The sequence below is a fragment of the Symsagittifera roscoffensis genome, chromosome 1 (genome assembly GCF_963678635.1).
Source record: "Symsagittifera roscoffensis chromosome 1, txSymRosc1.1, whole genome shotgun sequence".
NCBI classification, from domain to species: domain Eukaryota; kingdom Metazoa; phylum Xenacoelomorpha; order Acoela; family Convolutidae; genus Symsagittifera; species Symsagittifera roscoffensis.
In genome coordinates this window covers 27,838,734-27,857,215 of record NC_087062.1, presented here as the reverse complement: position 1 = coordinate 27,857,215, position 18,482 = coordinate 27,838,734, and the positions used below count along the sequence as shown (strand labels likewise).

Sequence of the window (18,482 nt, the reverse complement as noted above, 5' to 3'; positions counted from 1 at the left end):
CCCCCCCCCCGCCCCACTCCTATATCCGCCCCTGATGAAAACTATGAACAAATATATTCTGCGGTTTGAAAACAACTTGTGCAAATCAATTGACATACGTTTACAATCAAAGTTTTGTGAAAATCGAAAAGTGTAATTTTGCGTTCCTATTTGAGTATTTAAGCAAAATTGATTTTGAATTGAACATGTCTACTTATGTATAAGTATGAACAAGTAATATTATGAGAACTATAAACAGAAGTTTTGGAAAAATTACAATCATCAATGATGCGAAGCGTAAGTCATGTGCGGTCTTGCAAATTCATCTGCGGTTTGAAAACAGTTTTTAGAACCTATTGGCAAGTATTTAGAATCAAAGTTTAGTGAAATTTAAAAAAAACGTTGCGTAACTGATTAGTTTTTCCGCAAAAATGATGTTAAGTTATTCAAGGTTCTGTTAAGTTATTTAAAGATAAGTTATTTTCAAATTTTTATTTGAAACAATTTGAGCTATTCAATTCTAGAAAGCATTTCAAGTTCAATATTAGTTCTTTTAACTTGATGATATCAAAGAAAGCTGTTTGATTGTCAAAAGCATTGAAAGCATTATGAAATATAACCATATCGGGGCATGCTGAAACTCAAATGAACCCACCTGAACCCACATACCCCCACCTGAACCCACATACCCCCCCCCCCCCCCCCCTCTGAACCCACAAACCCCCTTCCCCCACATGAACCCACATACCCCCTCCCCCCACCTGAACCCACATACCCCCTCCCCCCACCTGAACCGACATACCCCCCACCTGAACACACATACCCCCTCCCCCCACCTGAAATGGGCAAACGCTAGGGGAGTAATGTTGAGTAATATAAAAAAGTAACAAAAATATCAAAATTAGGTAGAAAAAAATTCAATTGAACAACAAGTAACCAACGTAACCAACTTTAATTTAAAACAGAGAAAAAACTTTATGTGCGTTGAATTTCGCATCCCAGTAAAGTGGAAAAAAATCAATTTTAATTTAGTTTCATTGTCAGTGTCCACAAAAGTGAAAATAAATTGATTATAATGGGTGAAAAAAGGAGTTTGTTACCTCAAAAAACAGTAATATTATAATCCATTTTTAATTGATTATAATCGATTTGTTCTCACTTTTGTGGACACTGACAATGAAACTCAATTATAATTGATTTTTATTCATGGAACTCCAATGCGGGAAGGTTTAGCTTTTTGCTAAAAAAACTGTAGAAAAACTTACCTTAAACGCGAAAAAATTACAAAAAACGTAAAATGTGTTTGAAATAAAAAAAAATTGAAAAAAAGACCAAGACTGAACAATAAGAGAATGAATAAATAGAACGTTGCAAGTTTAACTAGTACATTGCAATTTCAATTATATTGATGACAAATCAATGAAATCAATGAAACAATGATGAGTTATGCAAATTGCTATTCAAAACACTTCTATGATATAGCTATGAAACATTGATTGAATGTATATGTACATTGTTGTTTTAATTAAATTGATCGAGGGCGGGTTTATGGGGGTGGGGCGAGGACGGACGCCTTCCCTTTCTCAGGGATTCGACCTCCTGCCGACCCAAAGGGTCCCCCCTTTGGTACTTTTTAAGAAATCCATTTTTGGCCGACCGACCCTAAAATGTTTCTAAAGGCGCCTTCGGAGCCAGTATATACTAACTTTGAGGGGGAGCGCGCGCCCAAAAAAACGCGATAATGTCTTCCGGTGTGCCTTCTTACATTTGGTTCGCAAAAGTTTTTTACGCGTTTAGTATATGAAACCGTTCGTTGGAAGATTCCACCTTTATTTTGAAATTTGGGTCTGCTATAAGGCCCAAAATTAGCAAATTGCCATTTAAGTTTTGTTTTTGAACAATAAACTCATCTTATAATCCCATTTTTTCTCACTGGATTCAGTCTTATAAATTTGTAACAAAAAACTTTGCTTTTTAAATCATAAAAGTCTAAATAGCGACAATTCAGGTAGATAATCTTTTGATGTCTGGATTTACTGCTTCTACAGTTTTAAGAGCAACCTTAGCACATTGCAGTCCAAATTTCACACTTTCGGACAGATTTTTCTTTCTCTGAAAGAAACTTGAAACAAAGCCAGCTACAAAAGAATCGCCAGCGCCTGAACACGAAACTGCATCGTCAATTTTTTTCACTTTGAAATGATAAAAACCAATCGTGTTTTCTTCTAGCCTGTTTTGTGAACTTTCTGCTAGTTGCGTCATTTCAAGTTCTGAGAAGTTTTCAGAAGCTACGATGATTCCTAAATGTCCAAGGGATACCAGAATGGAATCCGAAACTCTAAGAGCCTTTTCAGAATTTTTGGCCACGAGATGCAAACAGTTATCGTCTGTCACTCTTTCGTCAGTTTGCATCGCTTTTTGAAGTGTTGATTTTCCAAACCTTTCATCATTCCTTTTATTTGACATGATTTGGCCGATTGAATCATTCAGCACTATCAACTCTTTCAAATTAGGAGTAATAAATTTGCAAACTTTTGGGTTTTCTGCTAAAACTTGGGCAAAATTTGAGCAACCAGCGTAATCTGTTGGTTCGAAAATAAGAGAAATTTTGTTTTGTTTGCAAATCGAAAATATCTGTCTCGAAGCACTAGGAGAAATATTGCCATCGTGAACTACAACGGAAGATGATTTGATTAAATCTTCGTTTTTTGCCACAAAATCGACCGAAATCTGATGATGAATCTGACTTTGGGCATATCCATGGAGTAATTCTGATGTTGCCGGATGAAGAACTAAGGAGTAGATAGACGTTGGGTGGGTATCACTTATCAGAATGTTTTCTTGACCTACTGGGATAGTTTCAAGGGCTAATTTCCCCAATGGGTCGTTTCCAACGCATGATATAAAATTTGGGTTGCATTTCAGATAATGAAGTGCTTCTGCTATGTTTTTGCCCACGCCGCCGAGTGTTAAGTTAATCTCACTCGGAACCGAAGCCGGTGAAGGTTGAGCTGTCGGCTTAATGGTCATGTCTATATTTATACCACCGATGACTAAAGGACTTTTCTTCAAAACATCTTCTGAGCTTTGCAAACAAGAATTCAATTTTTGTCTCAATTTTATCATTTTTTGTCTGTAACTTTTTGCCAATTCGCAAGCTAACTTGACATTATTTTCAACAAGAGACAAATTAATTTGAAGACTTTTACCATCAGTTAGTTTGCGAACCTTATCCAAAACAAAAGGAGTGAAATCTTTTCCGCTGATTCCCAATTTGTCCGCAGTTTCTATCGATTCTTGTATCGCTTCTTCAATCATTCCAGAATCAACCAATAAATTTTCAGGCAGCGGGTTTGCAATAATTAAACCGCTGTTCAAACTACTCTTTCTGACAAATAACAACAATCTAGTCAATTCATCTAAGTCTTGGCACTTGAAAGGCGATTTTATTTCGGTAGAGTTAGAAAAAAAAGTAGGGAAATATTCTGATTTAAATGATACCACGTTTACTCCTTTCGTTTCGAGAAATTGTAAGGTTTTCGGAATATCCAGGATACTTTTGACACCTGAACAAACCACAGCTACGGGAGTATGAGAAATTTCTTCCAAGTCAGCGCTGATGTCCCACGATTTCTCGACATGTCTATGTACGCCACCTAGCCCTCCAGTGGCAAAAATTGGAATCGATGCCGCATGACAACCAATGAGAGTTGAGGAAACGGTGGTGCCTCCTGATTGGCTATTGGCGAAGACGTTCGGAAGGTCCCGCCTCGAAATCTTTTTGAGATGTGGATCACCACTGCATAAGAAAGTCAGCTCTTCTTCAGTTAGTCCAACCTATAGCATCCATGTCTGATTTTATAATTTAGTCACCTGGAAAATTTGGAGGAGATATTTGCGAAAAATTTTACTAAACTGCAGTATTTTTGGGGCAATGCGTTTTAATTTGAGACAGTTACAAAGAAATGCTCTTCTTATGAGAAAAAGTAATTTCCAAAGTTATTTTGGAACCCAGAATCGTCTTTAAAAGTCGCTATAGGAGTGAACGACTCAGACCAGGGGCGGATCTTGAATTTGAATTTGAATTTAGATACAGTTTAGAGAACACCTACGCCTTTCTCCAAAATTCGCATTTTTTGTTAATAATTATAGGTGCCAAAAGCGCCCTTAGATATTCCTTAAATTTGGTCAGCCAAAAGTGTTATTCAATCGTAAAATTGCATCAAAGGATGAGCATTTCCAAACCACATACACGCCCTAATAGAAAGTTATAGGTTCAACAGTGGCGCAGTTGACTTGCTAGTGACTTAAATTGGTGCCTGACCTTTAGTTGTCCATCAATCACTCCTACGGTGGATCCCAAAACTCCACAATTGTCACAAAGAGACTCGAGATGTTTGGCAGCCTTCAAATTGGTACCTAAAATATGTGCCACTTGCTTGTTAAGACTTTCGCTTTTTCGGCGTTTCTTATTCATAGCCCCAAACCGACCAAGCTTGCTAACAAAAAAAACACAGCTCCATCACAATTTGATTTTTGCTGTATGGGGAGGGGACTTCAAACGGCAAAAGAAAATTTTTGGAATAATGACTGGGGCGGTGAAAATTCTGGTTTTATAATTAGACTATCCGGGCCGCATTTTGCCAAATCCTGACAGGCGCGACCAAAACTGGGTATCAACAGAGAGTCATGACCAAAAACTGGCATCTCCTGACTTTGTAGACCGAGGAGATGCGTCTGCGGCCGGCAAGACTAGAGAAAAAAGTTTCCACCACCGGCGCGACAAAAGATAAGTTAACCGCGGCCGGTGCACCCGAAGAAAACGTACTGAAATTTGGCGAAACTAGTGAAAATTTGATTGCGACCGATACGACTTCCTCGAATCATCTTTTATTCTTGATTCGCATTTTATTAGCCACTTAACGGTTTTTGTTTTACAATTAAGCAAAAACTGTTTCATTATACCAAATTGTAATATTGTTTTTTTTTGTTCCTTTGAGCTTTTCTCAAACTGTGATATCAAGTCAAACTAGTTCCATGGAGGTTAGCTCTTATCTTTTGCTCTTGATCTATTTAAAATTTCTAAAGAATCTGAATGTAAATTTTGCTATGTTAATTTTGAAATTAGTCGTTTAGAAAAAGCCTAAATTTGTGCTCAATTTTGCCCTCTAGTGTAAATTATCTCAAATTTTGATTACCAGCAGCTTCCAAACATCGCGTCTCGGTTTTATAATAATAATAATCATAATAATAATAATAATAATAATTGTAGCTCCTGCGAATCGCAGAGGAGCTATCAGTAGGCCTTAACAGTCCTGTCAAGGATAGTCCATTTGTATTATCTCCCCACATTCCAGACAGTGTTATTTTGCTGAGCGAAGCTGTTTTTTGCGACTCAAGGCTGTTTTGTTTTGCGTCTAGAGCTTTTACGTGGTACCACTATTGCAGCCAAATTGAGTCAGGTTGTGGTAGACCTGAAACTGGAAGTCAAGTGAGAGCTTGTCCTCACACACCATCACTACCATGACCAAATTTGAAACTACCGCGACAAAGTATATTGAAAACTACCGTGACTAAGTATATTGAAACTACCGGGACCGAGATATTGAAACTATCGCAAATAATTTTTAGACTATCGCGACCGGTACTTTTAGATTTTGTTTGAGACCAATTTTGAAACTATCGCGACTTAGGTGTTAGATTATCGAGACCGAGAATTTGAAATAATCGCAATTTAATTTTTAGACTATCGCGACCTTGAATTTGCGTGCGACTCAATTTTTAGACTTTGTGTGCGACTATAAAAAATCTGTCCAGACTATAATTTTTTGGTCGAGCGCAGAGTTGAAATCGGTGCAGTTTCTAAATATGTCATGGACCTCAACCTGGGTAGCGTTTAGGCGCAAACTCTTTTAGCCTCTAAAATGCATGTTTCCAAAGAGTACTTTGAACAAATTTTTCCCCCGTTTTTTAAGATTTTTTTCAATGTAGATAAAGAGCAAATGATCAGAGCTACCCTCCGTGAAATTTTCAAATATTGGCTTCAACAGCTCTTTCGAGTTTATTCCGGGTTTTCAAAAGCCAGTTTTCACTAAGCTTTGTATCGGGTTCAACGCTCTCACAGAAAAATGGCACAAACTCAAAAAATTGTTTCCCGACGTGAAAACTTAACAAAACGATGAATGGTTCAGTGTGATTACATTACTAAACCCAGCTGCTTCTCTTATGCGGTTTAAGTGCAGTTGGGGAAAACTTTTTTAAGAACAAAAGAAAAACAGATAAAATCCTAAATCGTAATTTTATAGTTCCATGGAGGGTAGCTCTGATCTTTTGCTCTTGATCCATTTAAAGTTTTTGTAGAATGTGAATGTAAGTTTTGCTACGTTAATTTTGAAATTAATCGTTTGAGAAAAAAACCTAAATTTGTGCTCAATTTTACCCTCTAGTGAAAATTATCTCAAATTTTGATTGCCAGCAGCTTGTTTGATATAATTTTTTTGCTTATGACAGCAAAAAAGATAAGGATAATCATTTCTTAGCTTTATCTTTATGCTTCCTTAAAAATATTATAGGACCTAATTGTTTTATTAACATCCCAAAAACAGCAACTTTGGATTTCTGGCGCTTTAAGAAAACGGTGTCATACCTATGGGCAAACCATGTGTTAAAATGGTGCTTTCTAGAGCTACCACTGCTCTTCCTCTGGCAACAGCATCCTGAACATCTGGAGATACTTTGACAAAATCAGAAGACATCTTGGAACTAAATCTCATCTGGGCATAATTTGCAGTGCGTTTTGAAAACAGATATCTGGTTAATAGTTTGCTGGAGTTAAGGTATTGCATGACTGTATGCGAAAGTCACAATAATTTATAATTGTAGTCTGACTCTAATAATGCAATATAATTTTGATCTCATACAGTGAATATAGAAATCAGTTCATTCATAACCATGTTTAAATCAGTTCTTGGGCTAAATTTATTGATTTAATGACGTGGTACCTCTACAACCATGAATTCGCTAATGTCACATCACATTGACATATGTATTCACCCAATAAAGATGAACCCCCAGATTGACCAAAACTTCTTATCATATAGTTTCCATATATGAGAATATTCTGGTCATTCAATTTCATTTAATTCCATACGTACAGAAAATTGTATGAAATCTCTATTTTAAAAAATTTTCCCATGTATGAAAATTGGAAGATGTTATTCCATAAACCAAAAAGTTGACTTTTTGTTTCTAAATTTAATTTCACAAAAATTTTGGGTTGTGTCTGTAAATTTTGGTTTGTTTTTGACAAAGACCTTGGTTAACTCAAAGCGCCAAAAGTTGGACGAGCTTGCATTTACAATGCATAGAAGACGACCTGAATTGTCATAGAGCTGTCTTTCACAAATGATATAACGAAAGTAACAAAATTTTGAATTTTGGCAGAACTTTTTAACAATGATTCATGTAAAATCTTGAACTTTTAATTTAACAGACATTAATCAAGGCATAGACGAACACCCCATACAAAAGAAATAGAAGTTTTCACCGTTTTTGAAAAAAATTATTTAGAGAAAAGGAAAAAAATCCAAGTTTAGTGTATCCAAGACTACGTTATGCACGCAAAAAAACTAAATTTTGCAAGTGAAACCTTTTTTGGAAAATGTTTGCTTGCGTACAAAAGTCAGTTTGCGGTTGAAAAAAAAACAAAAAAGTTTTTGGTGCGATTTCGAGTTTACTTGGAAAATTTTTTGTGTCGCCGTCAAAAAATGCTAGTCATACAATTTCCATATATGGGAATTGTATGATAAGCATTTTTTCAAAAAAACCCTCGGTTTTTTATCACCAGTCTGTTTTATTTTTCGAAATTGTATGTACATTGCATGACAAGCATTTTTCCACCCACTTGATATATGGAATTGTATGACGTCAACCCGTTACAAGTTGGATGTCAACCCGAAACGTTTTTAAAGCTTAAATGTCAAAATAAAGAGTGGCCTCATGATCCCAATGTTGAACAAAAAATCTTTTTTTTTCAAATCACTGGATTTGGAACATTATGTGCTAGCTGCACAGCAATCGCTTACTCTTGTTACGAAATTTTGTCTACTTTCATATTTTCTTTCTTCCTTGTTTAAGTTTGAAAGTATCAAAAAATTGGGCCAAACAAGAATACCCGGGTTGATTTCTCACGAAAAATTATCGTTAACTCAGATATATTGCAGCGGTTACCATTCATGGTTCAGTCAATGATCAGGGTCAAATTATCCATGACCAGGGCTAAATGTAGACATTGAAACACTTTGAAATGCCGCTGATGTAAGGCCTACAGTGTCGCTTATCATTTTTCTTGTTGTTTGTTCACAGCTGATTGATTGCCAGCATCAGAAACTACCCTTTTCTTGAAAAATTTGCTTAAATAATTTATAATGATTATGATGATTTACAAATCAAGTTACATTAAATGATATTTAGTATATCAAAATGAAAAATGGAATTGATATTAGCTCATCAAACTAAAATATACACAAATTTCATCTTTCATAACAGATACATAAGTTTTATAATTTATAAGTTTTTATAATTTATAAATTTATCATTTATTTTTAGGAGCTCGCTTTTGTTGTAGATGTCCTCTTGAGATTGATACAAAATACAATCGATTACCAAGCGCAGATGCAGGGATTTCAATTGTTTTGTTGAACTTTTGAAAATAATTTCTGATTAAACAGCCCGGGTAGACAAAAAAAGTTGTCCATAAGTTTTTCAATTTTACGCTTGCGATTAGCAAGCATTATCAAATCGGACAAAGACTTTTTTCGGGTTTAACAACTTTTTTAACGCAATCACTTGAATCACTTGCTATCTTTTTTCATAATGAGTCAAATTTCTAATTGTCTCCGGCACACGTAGTCTGGATCTAACGAATATGCCTGAGGCGGCCAAAGCACTGGGATCGAAGACCTGTTTTTTTTCAGAACAATTGTCGGTTTATTGTTTGTCTTATGTTGTGTCGGCTTAGTGAACACATCTTAGATATTTTGCTGTACGCAGTTTTCGTTCTAGTTGCTTTCTATTTCTATCTCTATTTCTTCATTTACTCATGCAATTTGTACTTCTCCTAGGCTTGAATTCGCATATTTTACGTTTTTTCGCTTAATTAATTTTCGGCCTAAATGGTTTTGACTGATTTTTTATTGCCTTACCAACCTAAATTTGGGTCATTCGAGGTAACCAGAATTTGTATGCTTTCCTACGGATCGCACAAAACGTTAAAATTCTCAAAATAGAATTTATTGCTCAAAGTTTTTTTCTTGGCAACAATTTGATTTTTGCCTATTAATTAATTTTAAAATTTCATTAAATGTCGTCGAATGCGTTTATGGACGCGTTTGTTGCAAATAGAATATCATTCCAGTCAACGTTTCAATTTTTTTTATTGTGGTTTCTTTGAAATTTTTTCTGTTTTCTTTGGACTTAGCGGTTCTCCCTCCTGTACAGTTTGCTAGCTTGCAAAGCTATTTTTGTGGTATCGCAAATGATGCGAAGCTCTGCGTCGCCTCTGTGTTGGGAAATGCTTCTCATAAAAATTCATATCATTCCATCGAAAAAATGTTATGAAATTAGCATAATTCGTTTTTTCGAATGATTAGCATTTTTTTCATTATTTGAATTGTATGATACACATTTTTTCTGTATTTCAAACATTTATGTTTGGAATTAGGTGTGAGGTTTATCTCACAATTCCGAGCGGATCACCTCTCCAATGTTAAGTTTGAATCAGAAAGAAAGAAAGAAAAATAGATTTCCTGAACTCTGAAATTTTAATGAGGCGAAAGCTTGAGCAAGAATTCACACATTTTTGCATTTTCGAAAGCTCACGCAGAGCTGAGGACCAGTCGGAAGAGCTCTTAAGCACCTCAAATATCGATACTTCAATTATCGTTCGATTGTTTTGAATTTTACATTGTTTATGTTGGTCCAAATTATGCAAAGGTTTGCGAGTTTTGAAACTAACTGATTGTATTTCATATTTTTTTTATTACCTTATAGACGGCTTACTAATAAATTATAAAGAAAAAAGTTTCAAATTTCGTTCGTATACGTCAAATCAATAATTTTTTTTCTTTGTAACAATTTCTAGAATCTAATTTTCTAGATTTGATTATTTCAGTTTTCTTGCAACCTTGGTAGAATTTCATCAATGGATTTTAATAAAAGTCAAATTAACCATCAGAATTACAAATCTATTCACCATCTGTTTATTAAACCTATTTCACCAATTGATTTGAAACTGCTTAATCTTATTTTTACATAAAACGATGGACAATTTTGACAAAAAAATATGCACCACCTAATCCCGTTCTTAACATCGCGACCTAAGTAAGCCTTTTCAAGGCCAGTTTTGTACAATTTGATGGCACATTGGAGAAAATGTGATATTGGCAAAAATTGGCAATAAATTTTGAGTCTGCTTGGAATAACCTTGCCTGGACAGGGCAGGTGTGCCTTATATCATTGCTAAGTGTAACACCAAGTTCATTGTTGCGTTGGTAGTATCAAAAAAAGCAGGAGAATGAAGAATAAGCGGCCAATTAATCTCACTTCAGAGCCCATAAACTTCATCTCTACTCTTGGGATATATTCCTTCTTTTTGTCGCCTCTCTTTCACTTGATGTTTGTAATCAACTGATATATACACCACCGTGCTTAGTCTCAAACAGGGGTGCATCCCTCTCGTCCGAAGGACTGAATGCCCAAAAATTCTCCTGTTCTATGAGAACTCAGTTTTCAAAAGTTTAAAAGAAACTACTCTGAAAATTGCAGTCGGATTTGGAAAGTTATAAAGATGTTGATTGGTTGAATTTTTTGGGTATTCGATCTTTCGGCTGTAAGAATAATCCCAGCTTCAATTAACCAAGATTTACATTATACGAAAAAAATGAAGATGAAATTTAATAACAAAGAAGAAAACGAGTTTGCTGGCATTTCCCCAGAACTGATAAAAAAATGATACATTTGAGTTGAAATTTAAAGAGTATGTTTTCCTTCCTCAATTAGATACATGATGATTGTTTCTGAATTTTGCACTTTTTTTTCTTACCATGTAATTTCTTACTCATTGAACAGTCTCACCTGATTAATTATTGATTATTTCAGTCAGCCGTAATCAAAATTTCCTGATAGAAACCGTTAAGATTACGTAAGAGAAAGCAAATTTTATATTGCCTCATTTTTTTCCAATTCCGATGCAAACACAGTGCGTCCTTTTTCGTTTAAGTCTTTGAGAAAACAAAAATAGATAGTTATTTCAGCTGGCCAATAATACTTGCTTTTAATTCATTCGTTTTTTTTGGCAAAGTAATATTTATTTTTAAAGAAATGACTTCAGAATCATCCGTCTCGAAAATTAACTTAGATAACAATGATTTTCACAACTGTCGTTTATGGAGGAAGTTACGATACGAATCATCTGATCAGTTATTTTCACTTAGCCCCAGTTTTACAGAAGATGACAAAATTGATAATTTAGCAATAATTCCCAAACAGTTTCGAGACATTAAAATCACATATGAAAATTTATCTGGACAACAATCTTCTCTGATAAGAACTAATAGCTTTCGACCGGGGTCAAACTCATCTACAAATGGGCTAAAAGACAAATCTTCAGATGTTGTCAGAGGGAAACTGCACGGAGTTGCAAATGGGGTCATCGGGAGGTCAAAGGAGGCCAAACTCCGGGCAGCAGAAGAAAACAAGGAAGGGGAGGGGCAATGGGAGAACTCTTGGGCGGGGCTGATGAGGTACAAGCAGCAGAAGTGTCTTTTTATGTATCCCAAGAGTGTGGAACGGGAGTTGTTGTTGATTCATGAAGTGTACAGAAAGTACGTCTGCATTTTATGTATCTCAAACTTTACTTAAATTTTACGCTGTTTTATTTTAGAGAAGTCTATAAAACATAGAAGCCGAGAGAATTCGAAGTAGGTCGAAACTTAGTCTAACAAATTTGAATGCGGAGTTATAACCAACCGTTAGACAAGCATCATATATTTGGAAAGCATCTAACGTTTTTCTAGACTCCTGATGCAGAAACTGCAAGTGACGATGTCGGAAATGGATGAACTGAGACGACCTACCAGAGTGCACTCGGGTGAGTCATCAGCCTATCCTAGTGACATGGGGTTGGTGAGGAGCATCAGACTGCAACAGAGGGTGCCCAGACCAGGAAACAACGAACTCAATCATGATCAGGCTAGTAAAAAACCGAAAGATCAGAATTTTCTGTTTCTGTTTTCATAAGGATAATGTAGTTCGGCGGTGTTTTTCATTTCATGCCTTGCCTTCTTTGAAACTTGGCCTATTAATCATCATCTAAAATAATTTCAGCCATAAGCTGTACTGATTTTTTTCTTGTTTATAGGTTTTGGTTAAACACCATTTTTACAAGAAACCCATATTGATTGATTGAAACTTTTTTAGACGTCTCTTTGGCGGTAGAATGTGTCTGTAAAGGTTGAAAAATCATGAATTGCAAAATGCAAACAACCAAAAATATGAGTTTCCAATTTGCGAGAAACAGAAATCATTCAATGAGTCCATTAGCTATTCAGTCAGCATTTAAATGTACTACTATGAACTACAATCAACGTATAATTTTATAGATCAGGTTCGCCCGTGTTGAGGATAGAAGGGGACGACCCAGTAGTGCATCAATCCCGGGAAAAAGAAGCGGGCTTTTCAGAGATGGTAAAAAGTCAACGTCTTCAATTGACGCTCTAAACATAGATGTTCACCAGAAACAAACCCAGTGCAACGAAATATGCTTGCTTCTCAGAAAATCTGAAATCGAACAAACTGATTTAGAAAAGGCTACCCAAAGGTCAAACACCACTTCTTTGTATAAATCGTTTGCCCAAAACAGAGAAAAACTTGCTCCATACAAAGTTTCTTTGAAAGATGGCGTTAGAAAAACTCAAAATGCTCACAAAAGGCAGGCAAATAACAGTGCAATAAAACATCAAATAAATTCGAATCTCGGTTCACTTTCGATGAAACAGAAATTCGATGATGAAAAGTTTAAAGAAAACAACGCTTTCACGTCGAAAACAGCGAAAACGAAACTTGTTCAGAGGTATACCCATTCAAATATGCCAGCTGGTGTTGCAAATTCGAACTTGGGGCTAATAAAGACGGCCGAGATGACCGATTTTAGAGACTTCAGGCAGTTTGTGACAATGACTTACAATAATAATTGTGAATGAGAGTTTGTTGTAGCATTTCTTTGTTTTCTTAAATCACATATTTTAATAATTCTTGCTCACAAATTGATTTTTCCACAATTTTGAAAGGCAGTACAGAGCGATGATTTAAATTATTCAGACGAAACAAATAAAAACTTGAATTTTAAAATGTTTTTTTTTTGACAAATTGGTTGAATGTGGCCAAAAAATGATGAAGACAAAAGTTTCCTCAAATTGTAGCAGAATAAATAAAGTGCTATTTATTTCTCAAAATTTTGGGCCTAAAACTTTACACCAAAAACAGGAAGTTTTTTCCCTTTAACAGTGAATCAAAAATACTTCAAGCGACGAGTTTGAACTGTGACAAAACTATATCAAAAAGAGCTTCTCATAGCCCAAAAGTTAAGGGAGGGTTTAATCTCCAAAAATTTGCTCAAATTAAAAAAATTTTAATAAAAAAATAGAAAAACCATATAGTAAACAGGATTGTTCGTATCAAGGCTTAGCCCTGTATTTTCTCACTGCCTTTTAGGCTCCGTGAAGTAGTGTTCGCTTTTAAAAAGTTTCAAATTTTAGCTTGAGATTTTTTTTCGTTTTGTTTGATAAATATCATTCCCCTGAATTATAGTAAGCAAAAAAGTGATACAATTCAGAAATAGCAAAGCACTGATTAGACAAAATAGGATGTTTCAATTCAATTTGGAACTATTTCTACAACAGATGAAATCGCTGCTTACACTTTAATAGCATCAAGTGCATTGCGCGTTAATTTTCCCAAAATGACGAAATTGACAATCTTTGAACCGCCCCATAATTTTGCGCAAAATGATCACGAGTAAAATATTTTCAAATTTGAGCTCAGGATAACAAAACCTTTTGATTGATATAAGAAAACTCTATCAAAAAATGCTAGTTGAAAAGCCAACATTTTTCTGGAAAAAAAAAGAAAACTGCCCGATTTGATCAAATTTAATTGTTCTCAGCTATTTTTGGTGAATTAAGTATTGGCAAAACTAGGAATTTCGGGCTGAGTTTGTTAAAATTAAAAATTTAAATTTTGAGACGTATATGGAAATAATGAAACCTTGTGGCAGGATACTATACTGGTGTGCACACTCGGATGGGCGCATGCACTCAAGCTATCGATTTCTGTTGGATCAAATTTAGGTGAAAAATCATTACAAGGCCAAACTATATATTTTGTGACTGGTTCAATTTACAAAAATTGATCACAGTTAATTTATCTTTTCAATTTTGAGCTCAAAACAACAATTATTTTCGGCTGGTATAAAAAATTTCATCAAAAGTTCCTAGTCCTGAAATATGTCTGGAGAAAAATCAACCCGAGCACAATTGTTTTGTCACTTTGTGCGCAAGTTTGAACATAAAAAGATTTTTGGCTATCCTGCCAAAAAAAATTTTCATTTTAAAAAATCGAGAACATAGTACCCTTCTGAAAACTTTGAAAAAGTTAAACTCTTGAATACCGATAAGGCCGTACTTAAATACAGTTGGCTTGTGCAAGAGGTTATCTTTGATACGCTGACTTGCCGGCAAATGAATTTTTATGTTGACGATTAATCAATATCAGAAGGAGCTTTTTTACTTCCAAGTTGTGATAGATTTGTCCGCATAATCGAAATCAGCTTTTGTTGTCGAATTTTGAGAGAGAAACATCAGTCGCCAAAAAACATCGAGGAACCTGCAACACTCATCGAATACACTTTTTATCTTTTTTTTTGTCTACGATCAATTAGTTAAGTCGATTTGACTACGATTAGTCATGCCAAGTCAGAGTCTAATTGGAAAAAAATTGAGGTTCATATAATATAATTGAGAAGAGAAGATATGAAATTAATTATTTGATCACTTTTGAAGTTTTTCAATTTGTAATGAGTTTGTAAAATGAAAATTTCGGAGCTCTTTTAATTGGAAAAGTTTCATTTGTTATTGTGAATCTATTTCGCTATTTTGCGCGTATTTGGTAGTTGCAGATAAAATTTCGATCATAAGAAAAAATGGTTTTTTTTTCCAAATTGCCTCCTCTTTTGCACGTAGAAGGATGATTGGATCTTAACATATATCTACAATTTTCATAATAATGATAAAATATTAACCAGGGGCGGATTTAGTGAGGGGGCGGGGGGGGGGGGGGCGGACGCCCCTTCTTCAGGGATTCGACCCCCTGCCGACCCAAAGGGTCCCCCCTTTGATACTTTTTCAGAAATCCATTTTTGGCCGACCGACCCTAAAATTTTTCTAGAGGCGCCAAAAAAACGCAATTTTGTTGTAAAAATTTTTCAAAAAGTGCCCAAAAACGGCTTTTTTTTTACTGTTTTTTCAAAAATTTGCCTGCGGCGCACAAAATTTACCCCCAAAAAAGGGGCAGCAAAACAGTGCTTTGGGAGAGCTCGAAAAATCAATTTGGTCGACCTAAAAAAAAAAAAAGGTCGTCAAAATTTTAGAAAAATTTTTGAAAATCCGCTCCCCTTCGAGAAAATCCTAGATCCGCCCCTGATATTAACTATTAACTACATATTTGTTCACAAAAAAAATTATTGCAAAAAAACTTGAGAAAATATTAGATTTTTTTTTCACATTCATTGCAAAACATTGTATAGAAAAAATTTTGTTCCCAAAAAGTGCTTTAGAATATAGCAAACATTTTAACTGGATGCGAAAAAGGGATGCGAATTAATTTTCATGGCTTAACTTAATTTGTCAGGACTAAATTTATAAGCATATCATTAGCTTTTTTCAAACTCATTATATCGGCTTTTTTCGCACGAAATTAGACAAAATATAACTATCAAAAATTGCAAATTATCTTTTTTGACACAGAAAATTTTGTCGAAAATAGTTTTATATTAATTCAAATCACATTTGAAATGGCTTGAAAATGATATAGCAGTTGATGCAATCCAAGGACTTTTTGTGGTACCTGATTTTGCGCAGAGAGCAAAAACATCGATGTCGGAACAAAATATCGAGTTAAAACTTCAAACAGGAGAACAGTCACGTTTTCCTAAAAAATTGAACTGAAAAGATAAAAATGATTGCAGCAGTTTAATTGATGTTTCCGTATCGTTCCAAATTGTCAGTTTCAAACTTCTCTAAGGTGTCAACAAAAAGCTTTGCCCCATTATAGTCACTGAGCAAAAAGTATCCCTGGATCGCTTAAGGTTACAGTGTAGGTAAGTATGATTTATCTTTTTTTATTACAAGACAAAGATGTTTGCTGCTAAAAAAACTCGGACAAATAATTCCAAGTGATATATGAATTCCATTTTGATCTAAAAAAGTCTCAATTTTTTCCTCAGTATTTCGGTATGATTTGTCTAAATGGTTATTTTCAACGACAATACACAAGTTGTTCACATTTTAAAGTTTATGAGAAAAAAGTTTCTGCTGAAAGTCAGAAAAAAATTGCAACATATTTTTAAAGTTACAGGAACAAAGTTTTATCTGTGTAAAAATAAGTTGAAAAGTCGTCTTGAAGCGTACAAAATTGATATTTGGAAAAAATTGTTGATAAATTGTTATATTTTTTGTACTATTCCAAAAACTGGAGTCAGTTATAATTGATCAACTTTTTCAAATATTAGATTCTATTCCTTCATAAGAAAAGTTTATCATTTTTCAATAGATCATAATGTTTTCTTCATAACTTCATGAAACGGAGTCTAATACAATGATAACATTAAATATCAGCTATTTTACTGAGCGTGTGCACTTAAATCGTTTTCAGTATTAACTACTGGCACTTTTTCCTATAACGCAGTCGAATCTCAATATTTAACCCAAACTAACCAAAAATGACTATGAGTGTTTTTCGTGAAGCCAGATTAATCAATTCGATATTTGAAAAAAGGGACAATTTTGGTTTTTCGTGTTTTAGTTTTTCCTGAGCAAATTCAATTACATCGGCAAACATAGGCGATAGAAAAATTAAATGTGGTTTTTATTTGTATGAATTGCAGGATAGAAACTCTAGATTATTGTGTTTAATTTTGCCAGCCACGACAATGGAAATATTTGACGACAAGGAAAGTTTTATTTAAAAACCCTTAAGTTTGCTGTTTTGGCCAAACTCTTAAGAAAAATTTTGATTCAACAGGAGATAGTAGCTCACTGTCTATGAATTGTCATCGTAACATTAAGTAAAGCTCAAGAAAATCCAATTTCTCAAGTTTTTCGATTACCCATCAGTCAAGTTTTGATGTTTTCAGCCGTGTCTGAGACGGCTGATATAATTTGAATAGTTTTATAAAAATATAATTTGAATAGTTTTATAAAGCCAATAATATTTTTGGTTACGATACGCATTTTGTGAAACTATAGAAATGAAAATCAAAATTTTATTCAGAAACTGGAAAATTTTGTGGAGACTCCAAACATTGAAGAAAACTGATGCTATGAGAAAAAACTGGAATATATGTTTAATCAACTCATTATTTTGGATTTTTGTAGTCTCTACAAACTTATGAAGAAAGTTTTTAATCTGAATCCGAGTCATTTTGCGAATCGCTTTAAAAAAATTTGGAAAACTATTTATGAGACAGTAGAAGAACTTCAAGTTCTGGTAACAAGTAAAAATTTCTGGTGTTTTTTAGTTTTAGTCACTAATTATTTTCTTTAGTCTTTTAAGATTATGTGTCAAATTGGAGAATTCGTCTGATTTAAACATTTTGGATTGAGTCACAAAATCACTTTCACCGCGAAAAACTTTACTTAAAAGGTTGAAGAAATGGTATAATTAAAGCTCTTTTTACTGTTTTTTTTCTTTTCTTCTCGCAATAAACACACTGATTCAAACATTTTCGTGAAGCTTAAGACTTCAGTGAAGTTGTTGATGCTAAGATCTACTTTGTCTAGGTTTTTGTTTTTGAGGTCGACCCCTATACTTTTACACCATTTTCGAAAACGTTTCAACTTATGCTTGCTAAAACTTGTTCAGCTGCTAATTATTTAGAATTTTGCGCACAAACTATTTAGCTTTGTTTTAACAATTTCATTTTTCATCGAGATACAAACCCAAAAATCTGAATACAAATATTGGCTCTATGTCTTTTTTGTTCATATTAAATGAGTAGTTGTTCTTTACGTTTCGTCTAGTGAACCTAACTATTTTGGTTTTGTTTAAACTTTAAATCCGTTTGCTATCGTCCAAACGTTTTTTTTGCGTTTCTTAATGCATTCACGAGGTTTTATTCAGTTTTGACTTTTTTGACTGGCTTTTGATAACTGCATCATTGGCATAAAGAT

General features: G+C 34.4%; 2 protein-coding genes across 2 annotated transcripts; one reads left to right on the top strand and one right to left on the bottom strand.

Annotated features, from left to right (window-relative positions):
- Positions 1 to 1,905: 1,905 nt before the first annotated feature.
- On the bottom strand, positions 1,906 to 6,880 carry LOC134856120 (uncharacterized). The gene is made up of 3 exons (XM_063872490.1): positions 6,626 to 6,880; positions 4,304 to 4,398; positions 1,906 to 3,816 (listed from the first exon to the last, which is right to left on the bottom strand). Exons 1-3 carry the CDS (start codon positions 6,822 to 6,824, stop codon positions 1,984 to 1,986), a joined length of 2,127 nt encoding a protein of 708 aa, XP_063728560.1. The 5' UTR covers positions 6,825 to 6,880; the 3' UTR covers positions 1,906 to 1,983.
- Positions 6,881 to 10,418: 3,538 nt separating this feature from the next.
- LOC134856111 (uncharacterized) lies at positions 10,419 to 13,242 on the top strand. Its single transcript, XM_063872480.1, has 3 exons — positions 10,419 to 11,861; positions 12,054 to 12,228; positions 12,639 to 13,242. Exons 1-3 carry the CDS (start codon positions 11,359 to 11,361, stop codon positions 13,236 to 13,238), a joined length of 1,278 nt encoding a protein of 425 aa, XP_063728550.1. The 5' UTR covers positions 10,419 to 11,358; the 3' UTR covers positions 13,239 to 13,242.
- The last annotated feature ends 5,240 nt before the right edge of the window (positions 13,243 to 18,482 follow it).

Coding starts and splice junctions, on each gene's coding strand:
- LOC134856120 (XM_063872490.1), bottom strand. CDS start 6,824: ATGCAATACCTTAACTCCAGCAAACTATTAACCAGATATCTGTTTTCA. Junction 4,399..6,625: donor AACACATGGTTTGCCCATAG/GTATGACACCGT, acceptor CACATATTTTAG/GTACCAATTTGAAGGCTGCC. Junction 3,817..4,303: donor TGATTGATGGACAACTAAAG/GTCAGGCACCAA, acceptor TGGATGCTATAG/GTTGGACTAACTGAAGAAGA.
- LOC134856111 (XM_063872480.1), top strand. CDS start 11,359: ATGACTTCAGAATCATCCGTCTCGAAAATTAACTTAGATAACAATGAT. Junction 11,862..12,053: donor ATTCATGAAGTGTACAGAAA/GTACGTCTGCAT, acceptor ACGTTTTTCTAG/ACTCCTGATGCAGAAACTGC. Junction 12,229..12,638: donor ACGAACTCAATCATGATCAG/GCTAGTAAAAAA, acceptor ATAATTTTATAG/ATCAGGTTCGCCCGTGTTGA.